At 43.5% G+C, this 24,425-nt stretch overlaps 2 protein-coding genes across 3 annotated transcripts in view; one reads left to right on the plus strand and one right to left on the minus strand.

Annotated features, from left to right (window-relative positions):
* Positions 1-24,425, minus strand: part of Pcnx4 (pecanex 4) — a 69,683-nt gene that overhangs the window by 8,426 nt on the left and 36,832 nt on the right. The window contains exon 11 of one of the 2 annotated variants that reach the window (XM_041658169.1): positions 20,703-21,633. The exons of the other annotated variant lie outside the window; for it this stretch is intronic. Within the exon in view, the coding sequence (XP_041514103.1) occupies positions 21,382-21,633 (252 nt within the window). The 3' untranslated portion in view covers positions 20,703-21,381. Of the gene's footprint in view, positions 1-20,702; positions 21,634-24,425 lie in introns of those variants that run through there. 2 annotated transcript variants of the gene reach the window in all.
* LOC121452230 (dehydrogenase/reductase SDR family member 7-like) lies at positions 1,252-17,341 on the plus strand. Its single transcript, XM_041658173.1, has 7 exons — positions 1,252-1,388; positions 6,065-6,217; positions 9,164-9,270; positions 9,911-10,150; positions 13,825-13,947; positions 14,558-14,773; positions 16,795-17,341. The coding sequence occupies exons 1-7, from the start codon at positions 1,265-1,267 to the stop codon at positions 16,834-16,836; spliced, it is 1,005 nt and encodes a 334-aa protein (XP_041514107.1). The 5' UTR covers positions 1,252-1,264; the 3' UTR covers positions 16,837-17,341.

Raw genomic sequence — 24,425 nt, forward strand, 5'->3', positions numbered from 1 at the left:
CGCTTCTCCATCTCTTATACCCTGGGCTCTAGTGGGGGAAATTACATTGGCTTTAAAGATCCAGGGGAGCCCCTGTGTCTTGATTATACCCAAACCCAACTCCCTCCTCCAGCTAACCTAACATTGGGGTCATCTGTCTCCCTTCCGTATTCTGGGGGTTTGTTGGTTGGTTGTTGTAGTTTTTAATAACCCACTCTGTTGAGTTACCTCATGCAGCTCTAACGTAAGTAACCAGAACTACAAAGAATTCATGAGTGCAATGACCGCATCACAAATAGAAGGCACAGCTTATTTTTAAGATCCTGAAAATAGAAAAAGAAATGTCTTCTAGCAATGCATTAATTTCCCTGAATAATGTATATATTTTTCCCAGTTCATCTAGTTAATAAAATGTTTCTGTGGGATGGGGGCTGCTGGGAGCATTGGAGCACCTACCCAGTTCTGACTGAGTCCTAGGTTCCGTCTCCTGCAGGGGCAGGGGAATGAGGAGAGAGGAGGGCTTTAAATTTTGGATATTTGTCTTCCACCAAAATATAGTCAAAGCCTTGAAAAGAATTCACTGGCAAAACAACTCTTAAAGTGATGTTGACAACTGTTTATCACTGAGCCACTGATAGTAACAGTAAGTACTTAGTGTTAGGAATATTTCCTAAGCGAGCTCTCTGACGACGCAAAAATTCCCAATCAAGCCAAATCAAAACAAACCAAATTAAGAAATATCCAGGTTTAATGGGAGATCTGCGCTCTCGGGTGGCCCCGAGGGGGAAACCAGGAAGCCGCAGAAATGCGACCCCCGGGAGGAAGAAAGGGGGACCACGTGTTCCTCTTTTGGAGGATCACTTAAGTACCCTGGGGAGGGGTCCTGACCCCACTGCCAGGGAGGGGTGAGGACCTGGCCTGCTCGGATTTGAAGTCCAGACCAGGCCTGGTGGCTGAGATAGATGCCCGGGACCGGGGCCTAGGCTCCCAACCTAACACTTAGTCATTTCCTTTTTTTTTTTTTTTTTTTTTGTTCTTGCTGCAACATTTCTTTTGAAGTCTAATCAGTGTCTGTGCTTGTTTGGAGCCAGCATCCCCCATTCCTAGATCCATAGGTGGTGCCTGCAGTCCAGGACCTAGCCAGTAGTGTGTACCTGACACGCCAGGGACACTCACCCCTCCCACTCGCCTGCCGAGCTCTCTGGGCGGAGTCAGAGCCCAGGACCTATAAACTTAGACTCTGCAGCCTGCTGTCCTCAGGGCTAACTGCCTTCCACTCGCTGCGATGACCGGGGAGCTCTGGCTGTGGGCGTTGTGCGCCCTCCTGCTAGCCTTGTGGCTGCTGAACTTCTTGCGCACCGATTCTGACCTGGCGCTGCTGTGGGCTGAGTGGCTGGGTCGTCGTCCAGGTGAGGCCCTTCAGCGATCTTCAGCTTCAAAGTGGGAGACTTCTGCTGTGTCCGCCTCCTCCTGGGCCACCTCTGGTTGTTGAAACCCCAGTGTTGCCAGCCTGGGCTTTGCCCAGGTCAGGGTGAGGGAGGCAGAGATTGAGCAAAGGGAACAATTTGGCATTCTTATGACCCGTTCTGACCTAAAGATGGGAAGTTTTCGCCTTCCAGGCTGGGAAAGCTTGCTAGAGGTTGCCAAACTGCTCCCTAAAGAGAACATCCTTAAGACTTTGCCTAACTGGAATCCCAGCTATCCAAAGCAGCATCAGACACTTTGAGGAGCACTGAACACTGCCCTGCTAAGTTGCCGCCTTGGACAAAGACTCAGTGCCTCTTCATTTCAAAAGTGTTTATCCTAGGCTCCTCATTCTGCAAAGTTTTGAAGTGGTATCTTAGCCCATTCTTTTGCTATTCATGAGTCTAGAAGCTCAACATAAAGGACCCAGGTGGGTTTTTGTTTTCTTTGAAGTAACATGATTTTTTGCACACTAGTGGGGATTCCGTCTGTCACTTTTTGGTTCGTGTCTTGCTTCCTATTCGATGGGACTATCCCTGCGAGTTAAACACCTATATCGGGTAACTAAACACGTGCTATGATGTGCTCTGTAGGCAGTGCGCTCAACGTTCCACAACCCCTGAACTCCTTTCGGTTCAGCACAACTCTAGAAGCAAGTGTGGCTGGCGATGCTTTGCAAACAGGGGAATGACATTCCAGGGAATGAAATGGTATGCTTCCAGGCAGACTTCGGAGTCTAAGAATCCAATAGAATTTTCACAACAGAACCCAAAGTGTGTTGTGACATTGGTTTGGAAGTGATGGCTCAGAAGACAATGTTTTCTATGGGTGAAAATTGGCTGGGGGTTCTGGTAGTGGGGCATAAGAGGTCTATAATATATTCTTATCTTCCTTCTTCTCTGTAAAACTCACCCCTACAGGCCAAATTCTTACTACTCAATGTTTTTTTTTTTCATTTCCTCTTCTCTTCTCTTTTCTTCTCTTCCTTCTCTTCCCTTCCTTTCCCTTCCCTTCCCTTCCCTTCCCTTCCCTTCCCTTCCCTTCCCCCCTCCCCTCTCTCTCTCCTGGTATAACTTGTGCAGACTTAGCAGCCAGGGCACAGAAAAGCCTAGGAGAGCAGATGGCTGGGCTTGGTGGACTTTCTCTTTCAACTGAAAATACCTGACATCACTTTCTCATTTGATAATAGAACCTTCTCTTGATTAATTCTTTGAATAATAATTTCGACTGCCAAAGACTCACAGGTGTTTTATGTTGGTGGTTTTTGTGTAAACTTGGACTTTAAACAAAATCAATATTTTTATTATGCAATTCTGCAAAGGTCATCCAACTAAAAGTGAAATCCAAAAGAAAAATTGTTGATTAACAGTTACAAGGTCAGTAAAAATGAATTCGTTTTATTAGATATAGCGGCACAAGTCATTTTGAAAAAAGCCAAACAATGTTAATAACTTTTAAGATTTAACTCAATCTTGAAAGTTAGTTATTCGTAAACCTTTATTGACAAAAGAGTAAGTTTCATCAAACAATATATATGAGAGCATGCTTCTATGTACAGGATATAGGCGACTATATCATGTATGTGTGGAATTAAAATTTCATAGGGGGCAGCTTTAGGGGGAAAATGTCTTAAGAAACTCAGGGTGGGATGAAGGTTGAGGAAAACAACAGGAGGAACACAAAAGCAGACACAGACTCTGAAAGCAGCATAGCCTGGAATATGGGCATGCTTTGTGGAGATGTTAAAAGGAAAACCAAAACTTCCTTTCTGTAGGTTATATTGTTGTCTCCTTAAAAATGAATAAAGGCAAAACCGCAAAGTTCTAGGATAAACAATGAAAAGTCCAACACTCCCACCCTTGACCCTAGGCTCTCAGTGTGCCCTCTCTAGTGACAGCCTTCATTTCTGCCTCTCTGAAGCCTTCTGGGAAGAGTTTCTGCATCCCCAAGCCTGAATCTCACACGGTGAGATTCCCCTTGCCTTGTTCTAGGGTTGACTGATTTGTTGTCCAGCTGTTGTGCAGTCTGCCTCAGCTGCTGTGAGGGCCTGAGCGAGGAGGATCTGCCACACAAAGAAGACAGTTTCTGTTCAGGTCCTCCTCAGCCTCCTTCTTAGATTCTTTTTGCCTTTTCTTCTTGACAGTCCCTGAGTCATATGGAGAATTTTGTTTGTTTGTTTTGTTTTTCTTTTCTAAGCCAGGTTATCAGCTTAACCGCGGACTTGTTATGCATCTGAGGAGGACAATCTTTGAGTTTCTGGTCCTCCTGCCTTCACCTGGAGTGCCGGGATGGTAGGTGTGTGCCACCGCAGCCAGCTTATCAAGTGTTGGGCTTGGCATCAGGGCTGAGGCCAGTGCTCAACAAAATTCTACTGGCTGAGCTGTAGCTCGTGCCCTCACCACACTGACTTTTTTAAGGACAAGAGCTTCACACCACCATGTATGGTTTGATGCTGCATTGCAGGTCGAGAGAGAGAGAGGCCCGCCAAGATGCTAAACCTTCATTTTCCAAAGGAGTAGAGGGGCACAACCTTCTTAGAAAAGACGAACACCCACCTACTTCACTCTAGTTAGTTTTTTCAAATATGTATAAGGTTAACCTGACGCTGGGAAAGGCTTCAACATCAAATTCACCTTGCTCTTGCTGCCCATGAGAACAGAAAACCCACACAAACTTAAGGCAAGCCATAATCAAAAGGGAGAACTCCAGGTCTGCCCGGCACGTCTCAGTACCAAGGTCGGTGAAGCTTCATGCTCCCATATAGCACGCAGTGCAGAGTCTCCAAAGAAACAATTCTTCATGGTTTAAATGGTCTCAAAACAATTTCTTGGCCTCTATTGACTAACCCAGACATAGCAAAGGCTTTGCTGAAACAGTTCTCTCAAAGCCAGACACAAAGGCTTTACTCCACATTTCACTTAGAGCTGGACACAAAGGCTTTTCTTTTTTTTTTAATTTTTTATTAAAAAAAAATTTCTGCCTCTTCCCAGCCTCCCGTTTCCCTCCCCCTCCTCCCGCCCCTCTCCCCCTCCTCCCACTCCTCTCCACCTCTCTCTCTGGTCCGAAGAGCAGTCAGGTTTCCCTGCCTGTGGAAAGTCCAAGATCCTCCCCGCTCCACCCAGGTCTAGGAAGGTGAACATCCAAACTGGCTAGGCTCCCACAAAGCCAGAACATGGCAGGGAAGCACATATCTTAGTTAAGGGAGCCACCTTAGGGTTGGCAAGAGACTTGAACCTAGAGTGGCTCCCAGGTGCCCAGGGCGATGTCCCCAGTTAGTTCCTTGGGCAGCTGAGGATAGGGAACCTGAAATGACCCTATCCTATAGCCATATTGATGAATATCTTGCATATCACCATAGAACCTTCATCTGGCGATGGATGGAGATAGAGACAGAGACCCACACTGGAGCACTGGACTGAGCTCCCAAGGTCCCAATGAGGAGCAGAAGGAGGGAGAACATGAGCAAGGAAGTCAGGACCACGAGTGGTGCACCCACCCACTGAGACAGTGGGGCTGATCTTTTGGGAGCTCACCAAGGCCAGCTGAACTGTGACTGAAAAAGCATGGGATAAAACCGGACTCTCTGAACATGGCGGACAATGAGGGCTGATGAGAAGCCAAGGACAATGGCACAGGGTTTTGATCCCACAAAGGCTTTTCTTACACAACACTGCAACTCTGGGCTAAGTTTCAGAAGGACGCTGACGATCATCTTCCCCAGTACCACCTCCCGCCTTCTGTGTGGCCACTGTATTATTTGAGCAGTCTTTATAGGGACGGAGAGGCTTGGGGACCAAGGTTCACATTTCTATCCTATACACTGCATCTTGTACTACATTCTTCTAAGATGACAGCACCTACATTAGGGGGAGTGTGTTTATAATATGATATTACCTGAAAGACATTAGATACGAGTAACAAAATAAGAAAATTCTACGTTCAAGTGCAGGATGCTCATAGCATACCATTGACCAGAAAGTGGTAAATTCAGAACCTTACCAACAAATCCACCAAAAAAAAAAAATTAGACTCATAGAACTGAAAACTGGATGGAACCCAATCATTTAATCTGAATCTCCCCTTTAAAGGGTAAGACAATCGAGTCCAGGCGATTGGTTTCTACTTTGCAACTTTAATTTTCTTTATCAAATACACAGATAAGTAGATAAACAGAGTTTTAGTCAAATGAAACCATTGGAGTCAGAATAAAGTCTGGAAAATTTACCAAGAATTTTGACATATACAAATATTGGATGGATAGAAAACAATCTTGCCCTTTTTAAGAAATTGTAGGAGATTTGAAATTTAAGTTACGCATAATAGGTTGTCTTGTTTAATGACATGGTTTAAAATTTATTTACTCTTTTTTGCTTGTTTTTGTTTTTTGAGGTGGGTTTCATCCACACATAGCCCTGGCTATTCTGAAACTTATTATGTAGACCCAGCTGGCCTCAAACTCACAGAGCCCCAGCTGCTTCTGCCTCCCGAGTGCCGAGGTTAAAGGTGTGCACCAGCCCGCCCGGCTAGTTTATTTATTCTTCATTTATGTTTTGCTTCTCTTTGATATGTGAATATCACTATTCCACACATATTCCTGACAATGCTCCTCCTTCCTCCGCAGAACAGGTGCTGACTGGCAAGGTGGTGTGGGTGACGGGAGCATCCAGTGGCATTGGTGAGGAGCTGGCTCTCCAGTTATCTAAACTTGGGGTGTCACTGGTGCTGTCAGCCCGCAGGGCGCAGGAGCTGGAGCGGGTGAAGAGAAGGTGCCTGGGTGAGTCAATTCCCCACAGCAGCCATGCATCCTAGAAGTGAGGGGAGGTGGGACTGTCCTGTGCAGCTCGCGCTGACTCCTGGGCTTCCTGGCACTGCTCCGCCTTCTCTTCTGTTACCTCTTAAGCAGTTGTGCTTGCTAGGAGTTTCCTTCTTTTTGGCTACCGTTCTACTCTCAGTTTTGTACAGATTTCCACCTTAGGTAAGATGGCCAGTTCTCCCAATGTCTGTTCAGGATCAAATGACTTAGAACTTGTTTGAGGGGAAAAACAGGTTGTCTCTCTTATCCATAACACGGAGAGTCAGTCTCTCTCTCTCTCTCTCTCTCTCTCTCTCTCTCTCTCTCTCTCTCCCTCTCTCTCTCTCTCTCTTTCTCTCTCCGTCTCTCTCTCATTGAATAATTTTCTTTCTCTCTCTTTCCTTTTTCTTTTTTGAGACAGGATTTCTCTGTGTAACAGTCCTGGCTATCCTGGAACTTGCTTTGTAGACCAGGCTGGCATCGAATTCACTGAGATCTGCCTGTCTCTGCCTTGCAAGTGCTGGGACTAAAGGTGTGCGCTGCCATTGCCTGGCCAAATAGATTTTTTATATCATTAATTTTTTTTATTTCAGACCTTTCCCCTCCCCCACAAATTCTTATTTTTGATCTCTTGATCATGTTTTGGATGTTGTGTGTTTTTAAATTGATGTTTGAATGTGGTATTGTCCCCAACTTTGCTTTTATTCTTCACTTTTTCTTTCTTCCACTCGACCTAGTCTAGTGAGAATTCATTCTGCAATGTGCTTTTTCTTGGCTTAACAGACATTCATTTTTGACATTTATCTCGGTTTTTTGTCAGCATCTCAGTTTCCTTGCTGCTGTCTTTTGCTTCTCTGTTGCTGACTTTATATATGATAGCATTATTTTAAAAAGGTTTATAAATGGCAGAATTAGGTAAATGTAAGAAGAAGAATCCAAAGAAAATATAATGCTTACTTTTACAAAAATGAAATATTGAAGTTGGAGAGATAGCTCAGCAGTTAAGAACACTGGCTACTCTTCCAGAGCACCCAGGTTCAATTCCCAGCAATCACATGGCAGCCCACAGTTGTTTGTAATCTACCTTAAAGTGGATTTGACACCCTCATAGAAACAAATGCAGACAAAACACCAATGAACATAAAATAAAAATAAATAAAAAAGATAGATACTCTGTTCTTCCACAATAAAAGAACAAAGAAAATATTGAAAGTACTAAATGTATAGTGATTTAAAAAAAAAAAAAGCAAAGAAGCAAACACACAAGGGTAAAAAAGATGATGTGGTGGTTTGAAAGAAAATGACTCCTAAAGAAAGTGGCACTATTAGGAGGTGTGGCCTTGTTTGAGTATGTGTGGCCTTGTTGGAGAAAGTGTATTACTGTGGAAGTGGGCTTTGAGGTCTCCTATGCTCAAGTCATGCCTGTAGAAAGAACAGTGGGCTGTGTTCCAGCTGCCCAGCTCATGGCCACCTGGCTAGCTTTACCCGAAATAATTACAAGGAAACTGTATTCTTTTAAACACTGCCTGGCCCATTAGTTCTAGCCTCTTACTGGCTAACTCTCACATCTTGATTAACCCATTTCTATTAATGTGTGTAGCACCACGAGGTGGTGGCTTACCAGGAAAGATTCAGCATGTTGGACCTGCTGGCTGGTTCCATGGCATCTGACCCAGAGAGGAGAGACATGGCGATTGTCTCACTTCCCTCTTCCTCCCAGCATTCTGTTCTGTCTACTTCACCCACCTATGGGCTGGCCTATCAAATGGCCAAGGCAATTTCTTTATTAACCAATGAAATCAACACAAAACAGAAGACCCTCCCACATCACATGCTCCGGGAGACAGACCACTTCCCATTGCCTATGCAAGATGTAGAACTGTCAGCTACCCCTACTGCCTCGTTCTGCTGTGTTCCTCCATCACAGTAATGGACTGAACATCTGAACTTCAATCCTCCCAGTTAAATGTCTTCCTTTATAAAAGTTGCCTCGGTCATGGTGCCTCTTCACAGCAATAGAAACCCCAACTAAGACAGATGGGGTATGGGGTATCTCTTTCCCTGGGTCTCTAGAGTTCACTCTGCTAGATGCAGGGAAGGGACAGAATCTTAAAGATGGAATCTCTCATCTTTCCTATCAAGTAGGCCGGTGCTGACCACAGGTCATGTGGCAGATGTCTAACAGAACTTCGTTCCATGTGGACGCTTCTCTCTTCATACCAGGGACATATCTGTGAGCAGGCAGCTGGTCCCATGCTCCACAGTCTGTTCTCCTTGGAGTGGCTTCGTATACAGGATGTGACTCCTGCCTTGGGTGGTGCTTGGCGGGGATGGACCAGAACACTGAGTGGCATCTGTCCAGAAAGTCTAGCCTCCATGCTTCTTTGATCACTTCCTTAAAGGCTTGGGAGGCAGCTCTGTGGTAGAACACCTGCATAGCATGAGGGAAGCCCTAGGTTCAGTCTCTAATTCTGCTAAATAGCCACATCCACTTCTCAGTTTACATGTGATTAGGCAGAGGGGCTCTGAACGTTTACCTGATCTGAATGTAACTCACTGGCATTGAAACTGTGTGAAAGAGCAGCTAAGCGTCGGGGTGGGGTGGGAATTTAGCACTGTGGTAAAGTGGCTCCTGCCTGGTATGAAGTTCTGGGTTCAGCTGCCAGACCAAAGAAGACAGAAGAATAGCAACGGTACTTGGTGAGCATATTTCAAAAACAAACATACTCTATACTTCTAAATATGCTGCGGTGTTTTTTTGTTGTTGTTTTGTTTTGTTTTTGCTGTAGGAATCCCTTTATTTTGACAGAGTTCTCTTACAAGTTCATTCTTTTTGGGAGGTTCAGGGATAGACCTGGAGAGCAGGAAAGAACTTAATTGAATCGTAGCACAGCTTTCTCACCAAAGTGTTGATGTGTTTTAATCTAGAGAATGGCAACATAAAAGAAAAAGATATACTGGTTTTGCCCCTTGACCTGGCTGACAGAAGTTCCCATGACATGGCTACGAGAACAGTTCTCCAGGAATTTGGTAGAGTAAGTAGCAGCAGGTTTTGTTGATAGAGTATACATTATACAGCTTTCCCCAGCTTGGTTAAAACTGCCGAAGAGATTCTTGTCTGTGGTGTCATTCAAGAGATCCAGGACCATGGGATGCATTAGCGGGGCAGATCTGTTACTTGAACCTCTTGACCGCTGGGTCTTGGACTTTGGTCATTAGTATTTTGCTTACCTTTTAAATTTTCAGTTCCTACTGTAGGCAAAAGGGCTAAGCATTCACCACAACTTTGATATTTATGAATCTTGCTCTCTCTTGTGAAATATTATTACTTAAACTGAATAGGTGAATTGTGTTGATTTTTTTCTTCTTGTTTTGTTTGCTTGTCTTTTGTTTTGTTTCAAGACAGGATCTCAGTATACAGCTCACCAAGAACACACCGTGTAAAGCAGGCTGGCCTTGAACTCACAGAGCTCTGCCTGCCTCTGCCTCCCAAGTGCTGGGATTTAAGGCTTGAGTCACTACCCCTGGCTTGATTTTATCCTTCTGTTGTTGGTTTTAGAAAGGTAACGTGGCTGTACTGATTCACCAGAATAACAGCACTCCTTGCTAGGAGTTCCGTCGGTCCATTCCAAGACCATCTCTAAAAAAGCCCTCTTTCTGATTTGATTTAACTAGATCGATATTCTGATCAACAATGGTGGAAAAGCACAGTGTTCCTTTGTGGTTGATACCAACATGGATGTCTTCAAAGAGATACTAGAGGTGAACTACATGGGGACAGTGTCCTTGACCAAGTGTGTTCTACCTCACTTGATGAAGAGAAAGCAAGGAAAGATCGTGGTTATGAATAGCATTGCGGGAATTTTACCCATACCCCTTTGCAGTGCGTATGTGGCCAGCAAGCACGCGCTTCGGGTAAGGCTCCTGAACCCAACTCCTTTAGCATTGCCCACGAGGCGCACGGGGAACTGTCCCTCAGTGGATGAGGTCAGCCAGTGAGGTGTGGCACTAAGGGGCCACATAAAGAGAAGAACTTTGAGAGGAATGCACCAGTAAATGACCGAAAATATTTGAGCGGCACATGCTTATTGCTTATTTAGCAGATTTCCAATGTGTGCTCACATGATGCTGCACTCCAAGGATAGATTATTTCTGCTCTAGCAGGCATATACGGCCTATTGCCTGAGCTCTTTCTCTGCCATATTTTCAACTGCGAGGCAACTCTCTTTGCTGGTCTCATTCTGGATGCATGACTACTAAATGATTGGTTCTGGACTCCATATTCCTCCTAGGGAAATGTGGACTCCATTCATTCTGGTTTCATGGAAAGAAGGAAAATTTGATCAAGTCAAAGACTAGGAGAAAAACCTGACCTGTTTTACCTTAGCAGTAATGAATATTAAAACAGAATGATTCTTACGTTGGTTTAAGAGTAAAACTAAAGACATAATAAGGTCAGCGATTGAGGAAACATTAAAATTTAATTCATCCTATTGAAAGTGAATCCCTCTCCCTCCTTTTTGTTATTGAGTCAGGATCTCGTTTAGCACACGTTAGCCTTAAACTCTCTGTATCCGAGGCTGGCCTTAAACTACTGGTCCTTCTGCCTTCAGCTCCCAAGTGCTGGGATTACAGGCATAGGTCAGCGCACATGGCTGGAAAGTAAGTTTTGATGGAATATATTACTATTGGAATTGTATGATGCAGTGGTTCAGATCACCGTCGTCCCATAGAAATTGGAGCTGTGGTCCAATAGGACCTTTCTCTGCCTGTTGGGTGTGGACAGGTGCATACTGATGAAGGGCTGCAGTTCAGATGCTCTCCTCAGATCTAGTAAAGGACTGCCAATCAACCTCCCATAGAGAGAGGCACACTTGAGGCAGACAGATGTGAGATAGTGTACCTCCCATCTGTCGGGACCCAGGCTTAGAAGACACGTAGAATACCCTTTGTAAAACAAAAAACAAAACAACAGAGAGAGAGAGAGAGAGAGAGAGAGAGAGAGAGAGAGAGAGAGAAGAGTTGCCTCACCCGTTCCCAAGGCTCTGTTTTAATTGGATTTAATAAGCTGGCAAAACGTGCCTGGTTGATGGGTCCGTGAGATGGCGTGGAAGATAAAAGCACGTGCCCTGCAGGCTTGGGTCATCGGAGTTTGGAGTTCAGATCCTCAGTGCCCAAGGTGGAAGGAAAGAACCAGTGACTCCAAGCTGCTCTCTGATCTCTGGATGCACGAGGAAGCACAGACACACGTGAATGCATGTGCAAGCACGTGCGCGCGTGCACACACACACAAGTAATCATATGTCCACTTTTTTGAAAATGTGGCTGATTTACGATTTCGTTACTTATAGCAGCAATTTAGTTGAACATTGAGGTCAGTAGGCATGTGAAAAGCAGGTTTCCTTCTCAGTTCCCAGAAAGTTTTAGAGTGACTTTAATCACTGGAATTTATATGCTATCCCTGGTGTGGTTAATACAAAGAGAGGGCTCAGTGCTCCAGGCTTGGCAGATTGGTGTCCCTTTCTTTTGTCCACCCTTGGGTCATCAGTCTCTGACTGCAGGACCCTTCACCATCCCTGAGCTGTGTGGTGTAGGGAGCTCAGAGCTTTTAATGTTGCTGAATCAGATATGGATGCACTTTTGGCAAAGAGACATAGAGTGGACTAGGAGTTCGTGTTCAGTATAGTTAAGAATGGCATATGCCTTTGTGCTTCTGCTTGCTTCAGCTAAAAACGCCTTCCCTTTAACCTTGTAAAGCAGACACTTGGAAACATCAGAACCTCTTGAAACCTTTTCCGGCTTCACTTCACATACCTAACCACAAGGAAGCTGGCCTGAACTGCCAAGGCCACCCACAGAAGGTCGCATAGCCCACACGTGGAATCCAACAACATGGCAACCGTTAAAGTAACCAGTGCTGAGAAACCTATCAGTTCGGGTGGGAATCTATAAGCCAGGGCCCAGTCTCTCTGAAGATCAAGCTAAGTTCTCCAGCTCCCATCCCCCCTGCCCCGCCCTTGCCTGCACCCCGCCCCCGCCTGCAACCCCCCCCCTCACGCTGTCCAGCCCCCCCACGTGCACCTGCAGCCCCAACTGCTGCGTGTGTTCTCCAGAACCTGCTTTCCCAAACATCTTGAGTAAAGAACTTAGGCATTTCACTAGCTGGCCTGTTGTTAAAATTGCCGTCTGGGAATATTTCCTACCTTAGAACTGTGAGGAAAAACAGATTGCTGGTTATTCATAGTTGGTTTACAGTCTCCAGTATCGTTAAGTCTGGAAGGTCTAGCTAACTATTCTTTTTTAGAGTATAATATATATGTAGTCCCCATTTCTCCCAGTGACTCCTCCAAGATCATTTCCACCCTCCCCAATTTTCTGTATTTCCTTTCTTGTTTTCTTTCTCTCTTTCTTTCTTTCTTTCTTTCTTTCCTTCCTTCTTTCTTTCTTTCTTTCTTTCTTTCTTTTTCTTTCTCTCCCTCCTTCTCTCTCTCCCTCCTTCCCTCCCTCCTTCCTTCTCTTTCTTTCCTTCTTTCTTTCTCACTAACTCCAATTACGCCTTTAATCCCAACACTTAGGAGGCAGAAGTAGGTGGATCTCTGTGAGTCTGAGGCCAGCTTGGTCTACAGAGCTAGTTCCAGGACAGCCAAGGCTACACAATGAAACCCTGTCTTGGAAAACCCAAAGCAAATAAACAAAACTAAAACAAAACCAAAACACCCCAAAAGATGTATTGGTGTGTTTTGCCTGAATGTATGTCTATGGACCAGATGTGTGTCTGGTGCTTGCAGAGGCCAAAAGAGGGTGCCAGAGTCTTTGGACTGGAGTTATATAGATGGTTGTGTGGTACCATGTGGGTACTGGGAATCCAACCAGGATCCTCTGGAAGAGTAGCTAGTACTCTTAACCACTGAACCGTCTGCCCAGCCCCTAAAGATATAAATTTAGAGGGCAATTTGATATTATGTTCATATAGCAAAATACTAATAGTGGGTTAGTTCCTGGTCTAGCTTCTTTTAAAGGTCAGTCCAAAGACAATCACATTGTAATCGTGACTAGCTGTGCACTATCCATCAGGCAAAATTTACTTCATGGAAATTAATAAATCAGTTAAAATGGTAATATAAAATTTAAAAATGGATTGGATTTATCTATGGTAGTTATTGTAAAGTTCCACTCCTTTTTTTTAAAGCCACATTAAAAAAATCCATCCAGGAAATGAAGAGATGCCCCTCTACTCCTACCAGAGGTCCTCTGTAAAACATAAACATTTTTGGAGGGGGAAAATGAAGATTGTTATGAGGAGGTAGAAACAGGGGTCTCTAGAGCAAAGTCTGGTGTCTGCTCCGAGCTGGTCTGCCGTAGAAGCACTGATGTCAAAGGCTACTGCTAGCATCCACTGAACCCCTGGGGTCTGGCGAGATCTGAGAGTACCGCTTTTGCTATTACAGCCCGTGGCCTGTGTGTGTGTTATCTGTCCTTCATTCAAGCATTTTAGAACACAGTTCCTCGAGTCACGAGACAATGAAATGAGACCTGTATCTGTGTCTAATTTCCTTTTTCTTTTCCTTTTTCTTTTTATTGCCTATTAGGGCTTTTTAAATACCCTCCAAAGTGAACTTTATAACTACCCGGATATAAAGGTGTCTACCATTTGCCCAGGACCTGTGCGTTCGAATATTTTCAAGAATGCTCCTACTTCAGTAGTCACTAAGGTAAATGTTTTCGGTTGAAAAATAGTTGGAATGTTTTACTTCTTATTCCACAGAGTTGAATCATACAGGTTATGGTTTCTGTCAGAAGGAATTACTAATTAGCCGCATAGCTTAACCCCAATTGTTGAGACGTTCTGAATTTAGCTGCCAATGTTTGGCAATCAATTTTTCTAGTACTAATAAAATTGCACGGTATCAGTTCTAAAGCTGTTCACCCTGTCCACCCACTGTTGTGCAATAACTCCATAGTTGGGAACAAAATCCCTTTTATCATCTTTTGTCTCACCACAGGTGGGTGAGACTTCGTTTTTGTGGGATTTTCATGTGCCTTTTGAGGTAATAACAACCCCCATAGTAAAGAAAATGGAAGGCTTTGACCTTTTGATTAGCCAGCACAATCTCAACCAGCCTGGCTGTGATTCCTATGAGGGATGGTGGGATGTCATGGAAACTCATGACTCCTGCTAACGCCCGGAAGAGACTTGTACCAGGGGCAAGGCTCCAGACTGCATGGACCCCACTGGCACCCGCCCTTGGCTCCTTCTTAACACACATTTCTGTAAAAATAGATTGATAAATCTCCAGCATTCACTTTATTTTGACCTTTTAGACCACAGAAAATAATGTTGTGCGTGTTTCCAAGATGGAAACGAGCCGCTGTGTCCGGCTGGTACTAATCTCCATGGTGAATGATTTGAATGAAGTCTGGATAGCTAAGCAGCCTGGCTTGTTTGGTTTGTATCTGTGGCAGTATATGCCGCTCCGGGACCGGTTATTTTCAAGGATGACATGGAAGAAAATCGCTAAAGCCTTTGATATTGATGTGGTAAGTGACTTCCTTTGTTTCTAAGTGTGTGTGTTCATCTTGCATGGAAACACAAAGTCTTCAAAGCCTTTAGAATAGTTTTTAACTAACTTCCAGACCAGCTCACAATACAAATACTCAAACCACATAAGAGCATTCTATCCCCACATGTGGCTTTCCATCAGTTGCCACTGGTCTAGGCTACAAGGTTTCACATGGCAAGCAAAGGCCGCCCTGCTTTCTTCTATACTTACTACTTGAGAAAGTAAGTCTCAGAAAACATCTCTCTCCACTCCCTCCCATACGCAGTCTCCCCATCTTGGCTCAGTCATCACTTCCTCCAAGGGATAGTTACACACACACACACACACACACACACACACACTCATACTGTGCAGTCCTTGTTTTTCCCGTCTCAGCCCTGAAGCATTCTGCTCATGTCAGACGTGTAGACAACAGGGCTAATTGCCCCTTCTTTCCACATCATGCCTGCAACACCGAGAGGGGAATAGTAACTGTTACTTAAAAGAAAGGAGTTTTATGGATACGCATCACAGTGAATGTAATGAGTTAAGCTTATTGCAGTTATACATAAGAAAGGCTGTAGTGGGTTGTTTTCATTATTCCCTCTGTATGCTTTGATACAAGCATTTAAAAACATTTTTAAATTTATATGCTTGTATATTTGTGTGTGTGTATTTGTTACATGTCTGTGAATGCCTGTGAAGGCCAGAAGAGCGTGTCAGAACCCTGGGAATGGTTGTGGGTCTCCTGATTCAGGTGCTAGGATCCAAACACAGGTTCTCTGGAAGAGCAGCAAGTGCTCTTAACTGTCAAGCTAGCTCTCCAGCACTTGTTACAAACCACTAAAAGTCTTAGCTACTACATAGCTGGGTATGGTGTTGCATCCCTTTAATTTCAGCACTTGGGATGGATCTCTGTCAATTTGAAGCCAGCCTGATCTATGTAAACTAGTTTGTTCTATATAGTGGGTTGTGAGTTCTGCTATAGCCAGGGTTACTTAATAAATAAACCCATCCAAAACAAAAAAAACAAAGCAAACAGAAAAACAGCAGCAGCAGCAGCAGCAACAACAAAAACCAGATAAATAGCAGTCTGAAATAAGGCCATAATTTACAGAGTATGCAATCCACCAGAAATTAAGCAGGCTTCTCTATTTTTTAAACAGTCAATTACTTCTACCTTTCTATGTTGTAAAAATGAATCAGGCGAGGGAGAGCCGAGAGAAAACTTTTACAAAGTGCTTAAGGACACTAATATTATAAAACATTTGCATAGTGTCCTAAAATGTAGAGGTTGAAATGTCATGAGTCATTCTGGGTCTTGGTGATGTGAGCTGGTTCTAAGACAGACTTCATGGAAAGATGCCTGTGTTTTAAATCAGGGTGGCTTAGGGAGCATCTTGGTACTCAGTGACAGAGCAGCCCTGGGAGGGAAAGATTCTGTACAAGAGGAAGCTCGGTACTCTGGGTCAGAGCTGGACCTGCTGCTGAAAGATCTGGGTTCAAATACCAGGTCTAAGCTACGTTCCTATGGCTTTAAGCAGGTCGCCCCTCTGACTTAAGTGGCTCATCCACACAATAGGTAGGTGGTGGCAATAGCAAGTCATGGGTTGTTATGGGCATTAGGTAAGAACAGAAGGGCAGAGCACTTCTTAAGCACAGCCGGGAGTGTCTCAGGGCTGTTGTCCCTTTATTCTCCATTCCAAGCTGAGAAGGCAGGTGCTTCGGTTGTTTCTCTGTTGTGACCCTTATGAATGATGACAAGAAGAGGGGAGTGTCTTACTGTTTCAATTCCTTCCAGCATGTGGCCTGATATGGTTTAGGTATGGTTTATCCTCTAAACATTTGTCCCCATGCTGAACCTCCATTAAGAGGCAGAGCCTGATACGAGGCCATGGAGGCATCACTCTTAAAATGGGTTAATGTTTTCCCCCCGGGACTCTGGTAGTTCTAGGGAGAGTAAGTTCTCATACGGCATAGCTACCTAACATGCCTGTTTTTTTTTTCATTTCTCTACAGAATAATTTAAATGCCAGTCATCATATGAGACCAAGCGAATGAGGCTGCCTAATCTTGCACTTTTAGCTATCAAGTTGGTGAGATGAAAAACTGATTTTCCTACAAGCACAGGAATGAACTAATATATAACTGATCATCATGTTACATCATTCCCAGTTTGAGCCGTTAGGAGAAATTAGCAGACTGTTCATACAACTGTTCTTGATACCAGTTAATATTGTCAGTGCTTCATGGTAAGGCAGAGAAAGAAGACATCAAAGAGACTGACCATCAGAGGGAGACAGGGACCAAGCATGGTACTTTCCGGTGCACAGTCTTTCAGAATGGCATGTCAACGCCATTTTGTGATATTTACAGAGAATTTTTCTATAAAAGATAAACATCACACAGAGCACTTTGCCTTGGGTTTCAAAGCAAGTAAAACAGTGATTTCAAAGGTTATAGTCTTTTCTTCACCAGATCAGCTCTTTTTCTTGGATAAATTAAAAACATTTGTTTTATGTATAGCATTACCAGAAACATATTAAATAGTACTATAATAGAATGATTTTGATTTTTTTTTTTTTTTGGTTTTTTGAGACAGGGTTTCTCTGTGGCTTTGGAACCTGTCCTGGAACTAGCTCTGTAGACCAGACTGGTCTCGAACTCACAGAGATCCGCCTGCCTCTGCCTCCTGAGTGCTGGGATTAAAGACGTGCGCCGTTTCCTGGGTGGTGGTAGTGCATGCACACGCCTTTAATCCCAACACATGGGAGGCAGAGGCAGGCCCATCTCTGTGAGTTCGAGATTGGCCTGGTCATACAAGAGCTAGTTCCAGGACAGGCTCCAAAGCTACAGAGAAACCCTGTCTCAAAAACCAAATGAATGATCCCTCCCTCCCTCCCTTCCTGCCTCCCTCCCTCCCTCCCCCCCCCTTCCTTCCTTCCTCCTAGCAGAAGTGCCAGTGGAGGTTTGTTTTCCTCTGGGGTGTAGATAGATTGTTAATTATTTTTCCTGAGAGAAAGACAAAAGCAGTAAATCTCCTGAACTAAAATCATCAGTAAACTGAGGTGAAGGTGAATGAGGTGAGGAGTTAGGAATCTTTTAATGCAAGGCTAATTTTGGGTCAGTGCTTTCCTTATCTATAAGTGAGGTAAAACCAGAGCATGCTTATTTTTTCCCATCTGAGCATCTATAAATCAATAGCTTTGGGCATGTAGTAGTTCTATGTCCTTGGATATCTGGAAGTGTCTTAAATGGAATACTTTTTCCTGGACCCTAAACACTGACCAAATGCCTGACAATTGCAGGAAGGTCAATCTCTATGTTTACATTGAAGAAAAGAACAGAGACCTGGTAATGGGAAGCAGGTTTCTTGTCTGTGTGACTGTCTTCACACATAGCTGGGGCATCTAATCAGTAAACCCCAAATGCATAAGGAAAATTGTTCCCAGAAAAAATGCTGCTGAACTGTGGGAGATAAATCCCAAATTTGTAACAAATGGGGATAAGCTACAGAGAAATCTACAGCAAGAAACAGTCACTTTATTCACAAGGCAATAATTTTAACATGCCTTGTATCCTGGTCTAATCCTCCAAACAAAACTCTTGGCTCTAATAGGTTGACCTTGTGGAATGAGACTGATTAATTACTGACTGATCTTATGGCTCGTAGCCCTTCCTTCCTTCCTTCCTTCCTTCCTTCCTTCCTTCCTTCCTTTTTTCTTTCTTAGTAAGAGTAAATCTCACTATGTAACCCTGGCTGACCTGGAATGCACTGTATAGACCAGGTTGGCCTCCAACTTATACTGATCCTCTTGCTTCTGCCTCTGTCTCTCAAGTCTAAGATTAAAGGCACATACCACAGACAGTTTAAAATAGAAAAAAAAAAAGGAAAATTTCAGATAATAAAGCCCACCCTCCAAAAAACAAATTTTGTTTTTGAAAAAATAACTTTTTCCAAGTGGTCAATGAGACAAATGTATTCCATGCCAACGTCATCTTCAATAAATTTATTGGATAAATGTTTCTTATCATTCATCACTGCTTTTTATGACTCAGCAGACATTTTTTCATTTCTCAGTACCATTTCCCAGATATGATGCCTCATTTAACCCAGCACCAAAGATCAATAGTCACAAGGATTTTTACTTTACATAATTATCAAATTTCAGCCTTTCTTGGTCCATTGTAGAAGAAGGCCGCTTGTTGGTTCCCAGCCTCCCAGCTAGCTTAGACCCAAAATAATCACACAGAAACTGTATTAATTAAATCACTGCTTGGCCCATTAGCTCTAGCTTCTTATTGGCTAACTCTTACATATTAGTTTAACCCATTTCTATGAATCTGTGTATCGCCATGTGGCAGTGGCTTACTGGCAAAGTTTCAACATGTCTGACACTTGCGGTGGCGCCATGGCTTCCCTCTGACTCTGAGCCCTTCTTTCTCCCAGCATTCCATTTGATTTTTCCTGCCTACCTCTGTTCCCCTATAGCCCTGCTATAGGCCCAAAGCAGTTTCTTTATTCATTAATGGTAATCACAGCATACAGAGGGGACACCCACATCAGTCCATATTCTTGGGGGAGGTAAATACCTGTATATTGCCTTTATTATATTTAGGTATGTTCCTTGTATCTCTGCTCTCTCCAAGACCTTTATCATGAAGGGATATTGTATTTTGTCAAAAGCTTTTTTAGCATCTAATGAGATGATCATGTATGTAGTTTTTATTTTTCAGTTTGTTTATATGGTGGATTACGTTGACAGATTTTTGTATGTTGAACCATCCCTGCATCTCTGGAATGAAGCCAACTTGATCATGGTGGACCATGATTCTGATGTGTTCTTGGATTCGATTTACCTGTATTTTATTTAGTATTTTGCATCAATGTTCATGAGTGAGATTGGTCTGTAATTCTCTTTCTTAGTAATGTCTTTGTGTGTTTTGGGTATCAGGGTAATTGTAGCCTCATAAAAAGAGTTTGGCAATGTTCCTTCTGTTTCTATTGTGTGGAACAATTTAAGGAGTATTGGTATTAGTTCTTCTTTGAAAATCTTGTAGAATTCTGAGTTGAAACCATCTGGTCCTAGGTTTTTAGTAGTTGGGAGACTTTTGATGACTGCTTCTTGATGTGGGAGTGATTTCTTATTAATAAAGAAACTGCCTAGACCCATTTGATAGGCCAACCCTTAGGCAGACGGAGTAAACAGAACGGAATGCTGGGAGAAAGAAGCTGAGTCAGGGAGTCGCCATGATTCTCCCACTCCAGACAGACGCAGGTTAAGATCATTCCTGGTAAGCCAGCTCGTGGGCTACACAGATTAATAGAAATGGGTTAGATCAATATGTAAAAGCTAGCCAATAAGAAACTGAAACTAATGGGTCAGGCAGTGTTTAAAAGAATACAGTTTCCGTGTAATTATTTCGGGTAAAGCTAGCTGGGTGGCGGGACAGCCCGCCGCTCCGTATTTCAACAGCTTCTATTTCTTCTCACTGCTGGTGAGGTAGACACAGATGAGGATCATTGACTGGCCAACCTAGCCAACTCAGCAAATCCCAAATCCCGGAGAGAGATACTGCCTACTGATGTAGGAGGGTCTTCTATCTATCTGTTGCTTTCATTGGTTAATTAATAAAGAATTAATAAAGGCCTGATAGGTCAGAACATAGGTAGGTGGGAAAGGCAGAACAGAATTGTGGGAGGAAGAAAGCAGAGACAGAAAGATGCCATGGAGCCAGCTGCCAGGTCAGACACACTGAATCTTTCCCAGTAAGCCAAGACCCCACACAGATGACTAGATATGGGTTAAACAAATATGTAAGAGTTAGCCAATAAGAGGCTAGATATAATGGGCCAGGCAGTGTTTAAATGAATACAGTTTCCATGTAATTATTTCGGGGCATAAGCTAGCCAGGTGGCCAGGAGCCGGGCGGCAGGAATGCAGCCCGCTGCTCCTTCTACAGCCTACGGTTGACCTCTGGCTTCCACAAGCATGTGTAGGCACCTACACACATGTGTCCCCCTCTCCCAACACAAAGAACAAGATTTTACTGGTCATATTTTATTTCAAGTGCTTACAGTTTTCAAATTGAAGTATATGAAAAATTAATACAATGTATGGGACTATTCATGCCATGTTAAATGTTAAAACAGTATTTAAAAATACTAAGATTTAACTACATTTCAAATAAATATATGTACATGTTATGTTAACCATTAAAAGGTTTCATTATTATTTAAAAACACTGATATGAATGTCTCTTAAATATGTAAGTATAAACCTATTGACTTTTAAAAAGACTAATTACTTTTCAGACTTTTAGCAAAGCAGTAAAAAACAACTAATCTTGTACAAATGTCTTTAGGTACCAAAACCTATCAGAACTCATACAGCACAAATATTGGCCAACTACTTCTGCCCATGTTAGGTCAGAGGAACTGCTGCTTGAGTCATTCAGACAGCGGATATCAGCTTTACAGACCTTAGCTTTTTCTCGCAGGCATCCTTGGGGCAAGAAGAAAGTCTACAGGAATGACAGAATTTAGATTCATTCTGTTTAACTAGTGCCTCCTCTGATGCCCTTGCCTTGCGATGTAAAAATGGACTAACACAAATGTATAGGGAGAGGTTTTGAAGAGAAAATTGGATATCCCAAGGGAGGGTCAGCGGCTTGAACGGTGAGGTTCCTCAAAAGGAGTGGGTGGGCTTGGATACTGTAACGCTCTTCATCATCGTTGGTGGCATAAAGCAGTTCCCATGAGAGATTGGCCCACTGACCTCGAACAGCCTCAGCATTCAGCTTCCCGATGTGGACCGGGAGCTCCTGAAGCACCAGGACCCTCGCAGTGTAAACGCCCTGGAAGTGCAGGGAGGGAAGGTTAACAAACATAAAGCAAAGCTGCCCACCACAGAACAGTAGGGATTGGCCTTTTAACATGCACAGGGGTTGCTTAGCTTTTGAATTAAGAATCACCCCTTTTTCTTAGTTCTCTAAATAAACATGAGAATAAAAATGTCACTTTATTACTACGACAACAAAACTGCAGTTACTTAGTCTTTTATGACTGACCCATCCATCACGTCACGTGGCACAACACAACTGTAAATGTTAGTGGATAGATCTGCTGTTTTCTCATTGATGTGACTAGATACTGGATAAAAAACAATTTAAGAAAGGAAGAGTTGGGGCTGGAGAGATGGCTCAGTGGTTAAGAGCACTGGCTGCTCTTCCAGAGATCTTGTGTTCAATTCCCAGCAAACACATGGTGGCTCACAACCATCTATAATGAGATTTGATGCCCTCTTCTGTCCTGCAGGCATACATGGACATAGAGAACTCATATGAATAAAATACACAAACAAATCTTTCCGTCTTTAATCCTAGCACTCAGGGAACAGAAGCAGGTAGGACCTCTTGAATTAGATACTAGCCTGGTTTATAGAGTAAGTTCCAGGACAGTCAGTCAGTCAGGCTACACAGAGAAACCTTGTTTCAAAAAACCAAAAAAAAAAAAAAAAAAAAGAAAAGAAAAGAAAAGGTTTGTTCTGGCTAAGGTTGAAGGATGTCTTGGCAGCAGGAACATGCCCAGAAGCCAGAAGTTTGTTTCCACAGTGATTCTGTTGCCTATTAAACTGACAATCAAGATTAATCATCACAGTGGACAATTGTTCAGCCAGGCTCCATTTCATTAAATTTTAGTGAGAAGTAATTCGATTTCGGCACGCTTTGCTCATCTCAACTGTTAATTTATAATCCGAGGGCCCTTGGGCATCACAGGGCACAGTCACTACCACAGTTAGTCTGAGAACAGTTCTCATGGCCTCAAGAATGAACACTGCGTTCCCAGCTGTCACTTGCCTCGCTCCTCCTTCCGCTCCGCTAAGCAACCACAATGACTCTACCTGTTCAGTTTACGGCCCTTGAAGCTTGAGCTGTCCTTTGTTTGTTTCCATGGCTACGAACATGCCATAAAATGCCCATCATCTGTTCTTGCATAGCTGGATGGCATCCACCTCATAAGCCATTAAGAACAATACTACAAACATGGGTGTACAAGTTTTTGTGTCAGCCTACGTTTTTGTTCCTCTACAGCATCGACTGCAGGATCATACAGTCGGTCCATGAGCAACTACTTGAGAAATTACCTGACTATCTCTCAAAGTGACTGTATATTCCCAACGTCAGTATATAATGGTTCTAATATCTTCACATCCTTGTCAAGACTTATTATTTGACCTTTAATTTTAGCCATAATTGTATAGTAAAATGTTTTTCTCTAGGGTACTGCTGGAGATCAAGCCCAGAGACTTACACATGCTAGGCAAGCAATTTTACCACTAAGTCACATACCCTAGTCCTAATTTTATTATAGTTATGAATTGGTTCCCGACATGAATGATATAGTGCATGTGTGTGTGTGTGTGCCACTGTGTATCTTCAGAGAAGAGTATGTACAGCTCTTGTCCATCTTCTATCAGGCATACTTACATGTAGGGATAAGTCCCGCCCCTTAAGGGGCGTGTTCGCCTCGGGCTAATGTCTGCCTATAAATTTGGCGAGCAAGCTCCGAGCTTCTCGCTTCTGCTTTCCTGGTCTCCGCGGGAACGGTGGTTCTGTAAGTCTATTTCTACATTAAAGCTATATATATATATTTTTACACTCTGTCTGCATTCGTTTACACCGCTACATTTTGGCGTCCAACGTCGGGCTATTTTGCCCCCGACTCAAGCGGGTAGCCCACTACCTAACACAGCACCCTCCCGGGTGCTGTTTTTCAGTTCGTGACTCCGGCCCCAGTGCTGAGTCCGAGACCCACTCGGCGACACAGGCCCATTCTGCCTGCCTTGGCTAAGTTTTGCAGCGGAACCCCACTGCCTGAATTAGCAGAAGCTCAAGTACTTGCGGTTTTGCAACAAAAGCTGCCACAGCGTCAGATTTGGTCTGTTACAAAGTTACTTGGCTGGTTGTGGTGGCCACACCGGTAGGATTTGCTGAAGGAGGCAGAGGCAGGAGGATCACAAGTTTGAGGCCGGCCAGGCAGTGGTAGAGCACGCCTTTAATCCCAGCACTTGGGAAGCAGAGGCAGGCAGATCTCTGTGAGTTTGAGGCCTGCCAGGCCTTGGTAGTGCACGCCTTCAATCCCAGCACTTGGAAGGCAGAGACAGGCGGATCTCTGTGAGTTCAAGGTCAGCCTGGTCTACAAGAGCTAGTTCTAGGACAGGCTCCAAAAACACAGAGACCACCACTGGCAGGAACCGATCATTGCAGGTAAAAAAATTTTCTTTTATAAATAAAATGTCTGAACACATTACTGTTCAAGAATTTAATGATTTTTTTAATTGTACCATGTGGGAGATTTTACAAGAGGTGTCTATCACCCCACATATATGGATCCTTCTGGGATTCGTAGTTTTCATTGGCACCAAATGGTTTGATAATAGAAATATGATAAAGTCTTTACGAGACGAATCCAGGATTCTTAAGGTAGAGATTGAACGCTTAAAAACAATTGAGAATGACAACAATCTTCTCAAGAATCAGTTTGAAGTTCTCCAGGCTGATAACAATCTTCTCAAGAATCAGTTTGAAGTTCTCCAGGCTGATAACAATCTTCTCAAGAATCAGGTTGAAGTTCTCCAGACTGATAA

The sequence above is a fragment of the Microtus oregoni genome, unplaced genomic scaffold, assembly GCF_018167655.1.
Source record: "Microtus oregoni isolate MIOR12 unplaced genomic scaffold, Mior012 000009F_ref0000495, whole genome shotgun sequence".
NCBI lineage: Eukaryota > Metazoa > Chordata > Mammalia > Rodentia > Cricetidae > Microtus > Microtus oregoni.

Coding starts and splice junctions, on each gene's coding strand:
- LOC121452230 (XM_041658173.1), top strand. CDS start 1,265: ATGACCGGGGAGCTCTGGCTGTGGGCGTTGTGCGCCCTCCTGCTAGCC. Junction 13,948..14,557: donor CTACTTCAGTAGTCACTAAG/GTAAATGTTTTC, acceptor TTGACCTTTTAG/ACCACAGAAAATAATGTTGT. Junction 14,774..16,794: donor AAGCCTTTGATATTGATGTG/GTAAGTGACTTC, acceptor ATTTCTCTACAG/AATAATTTAAATGCCAGTCA.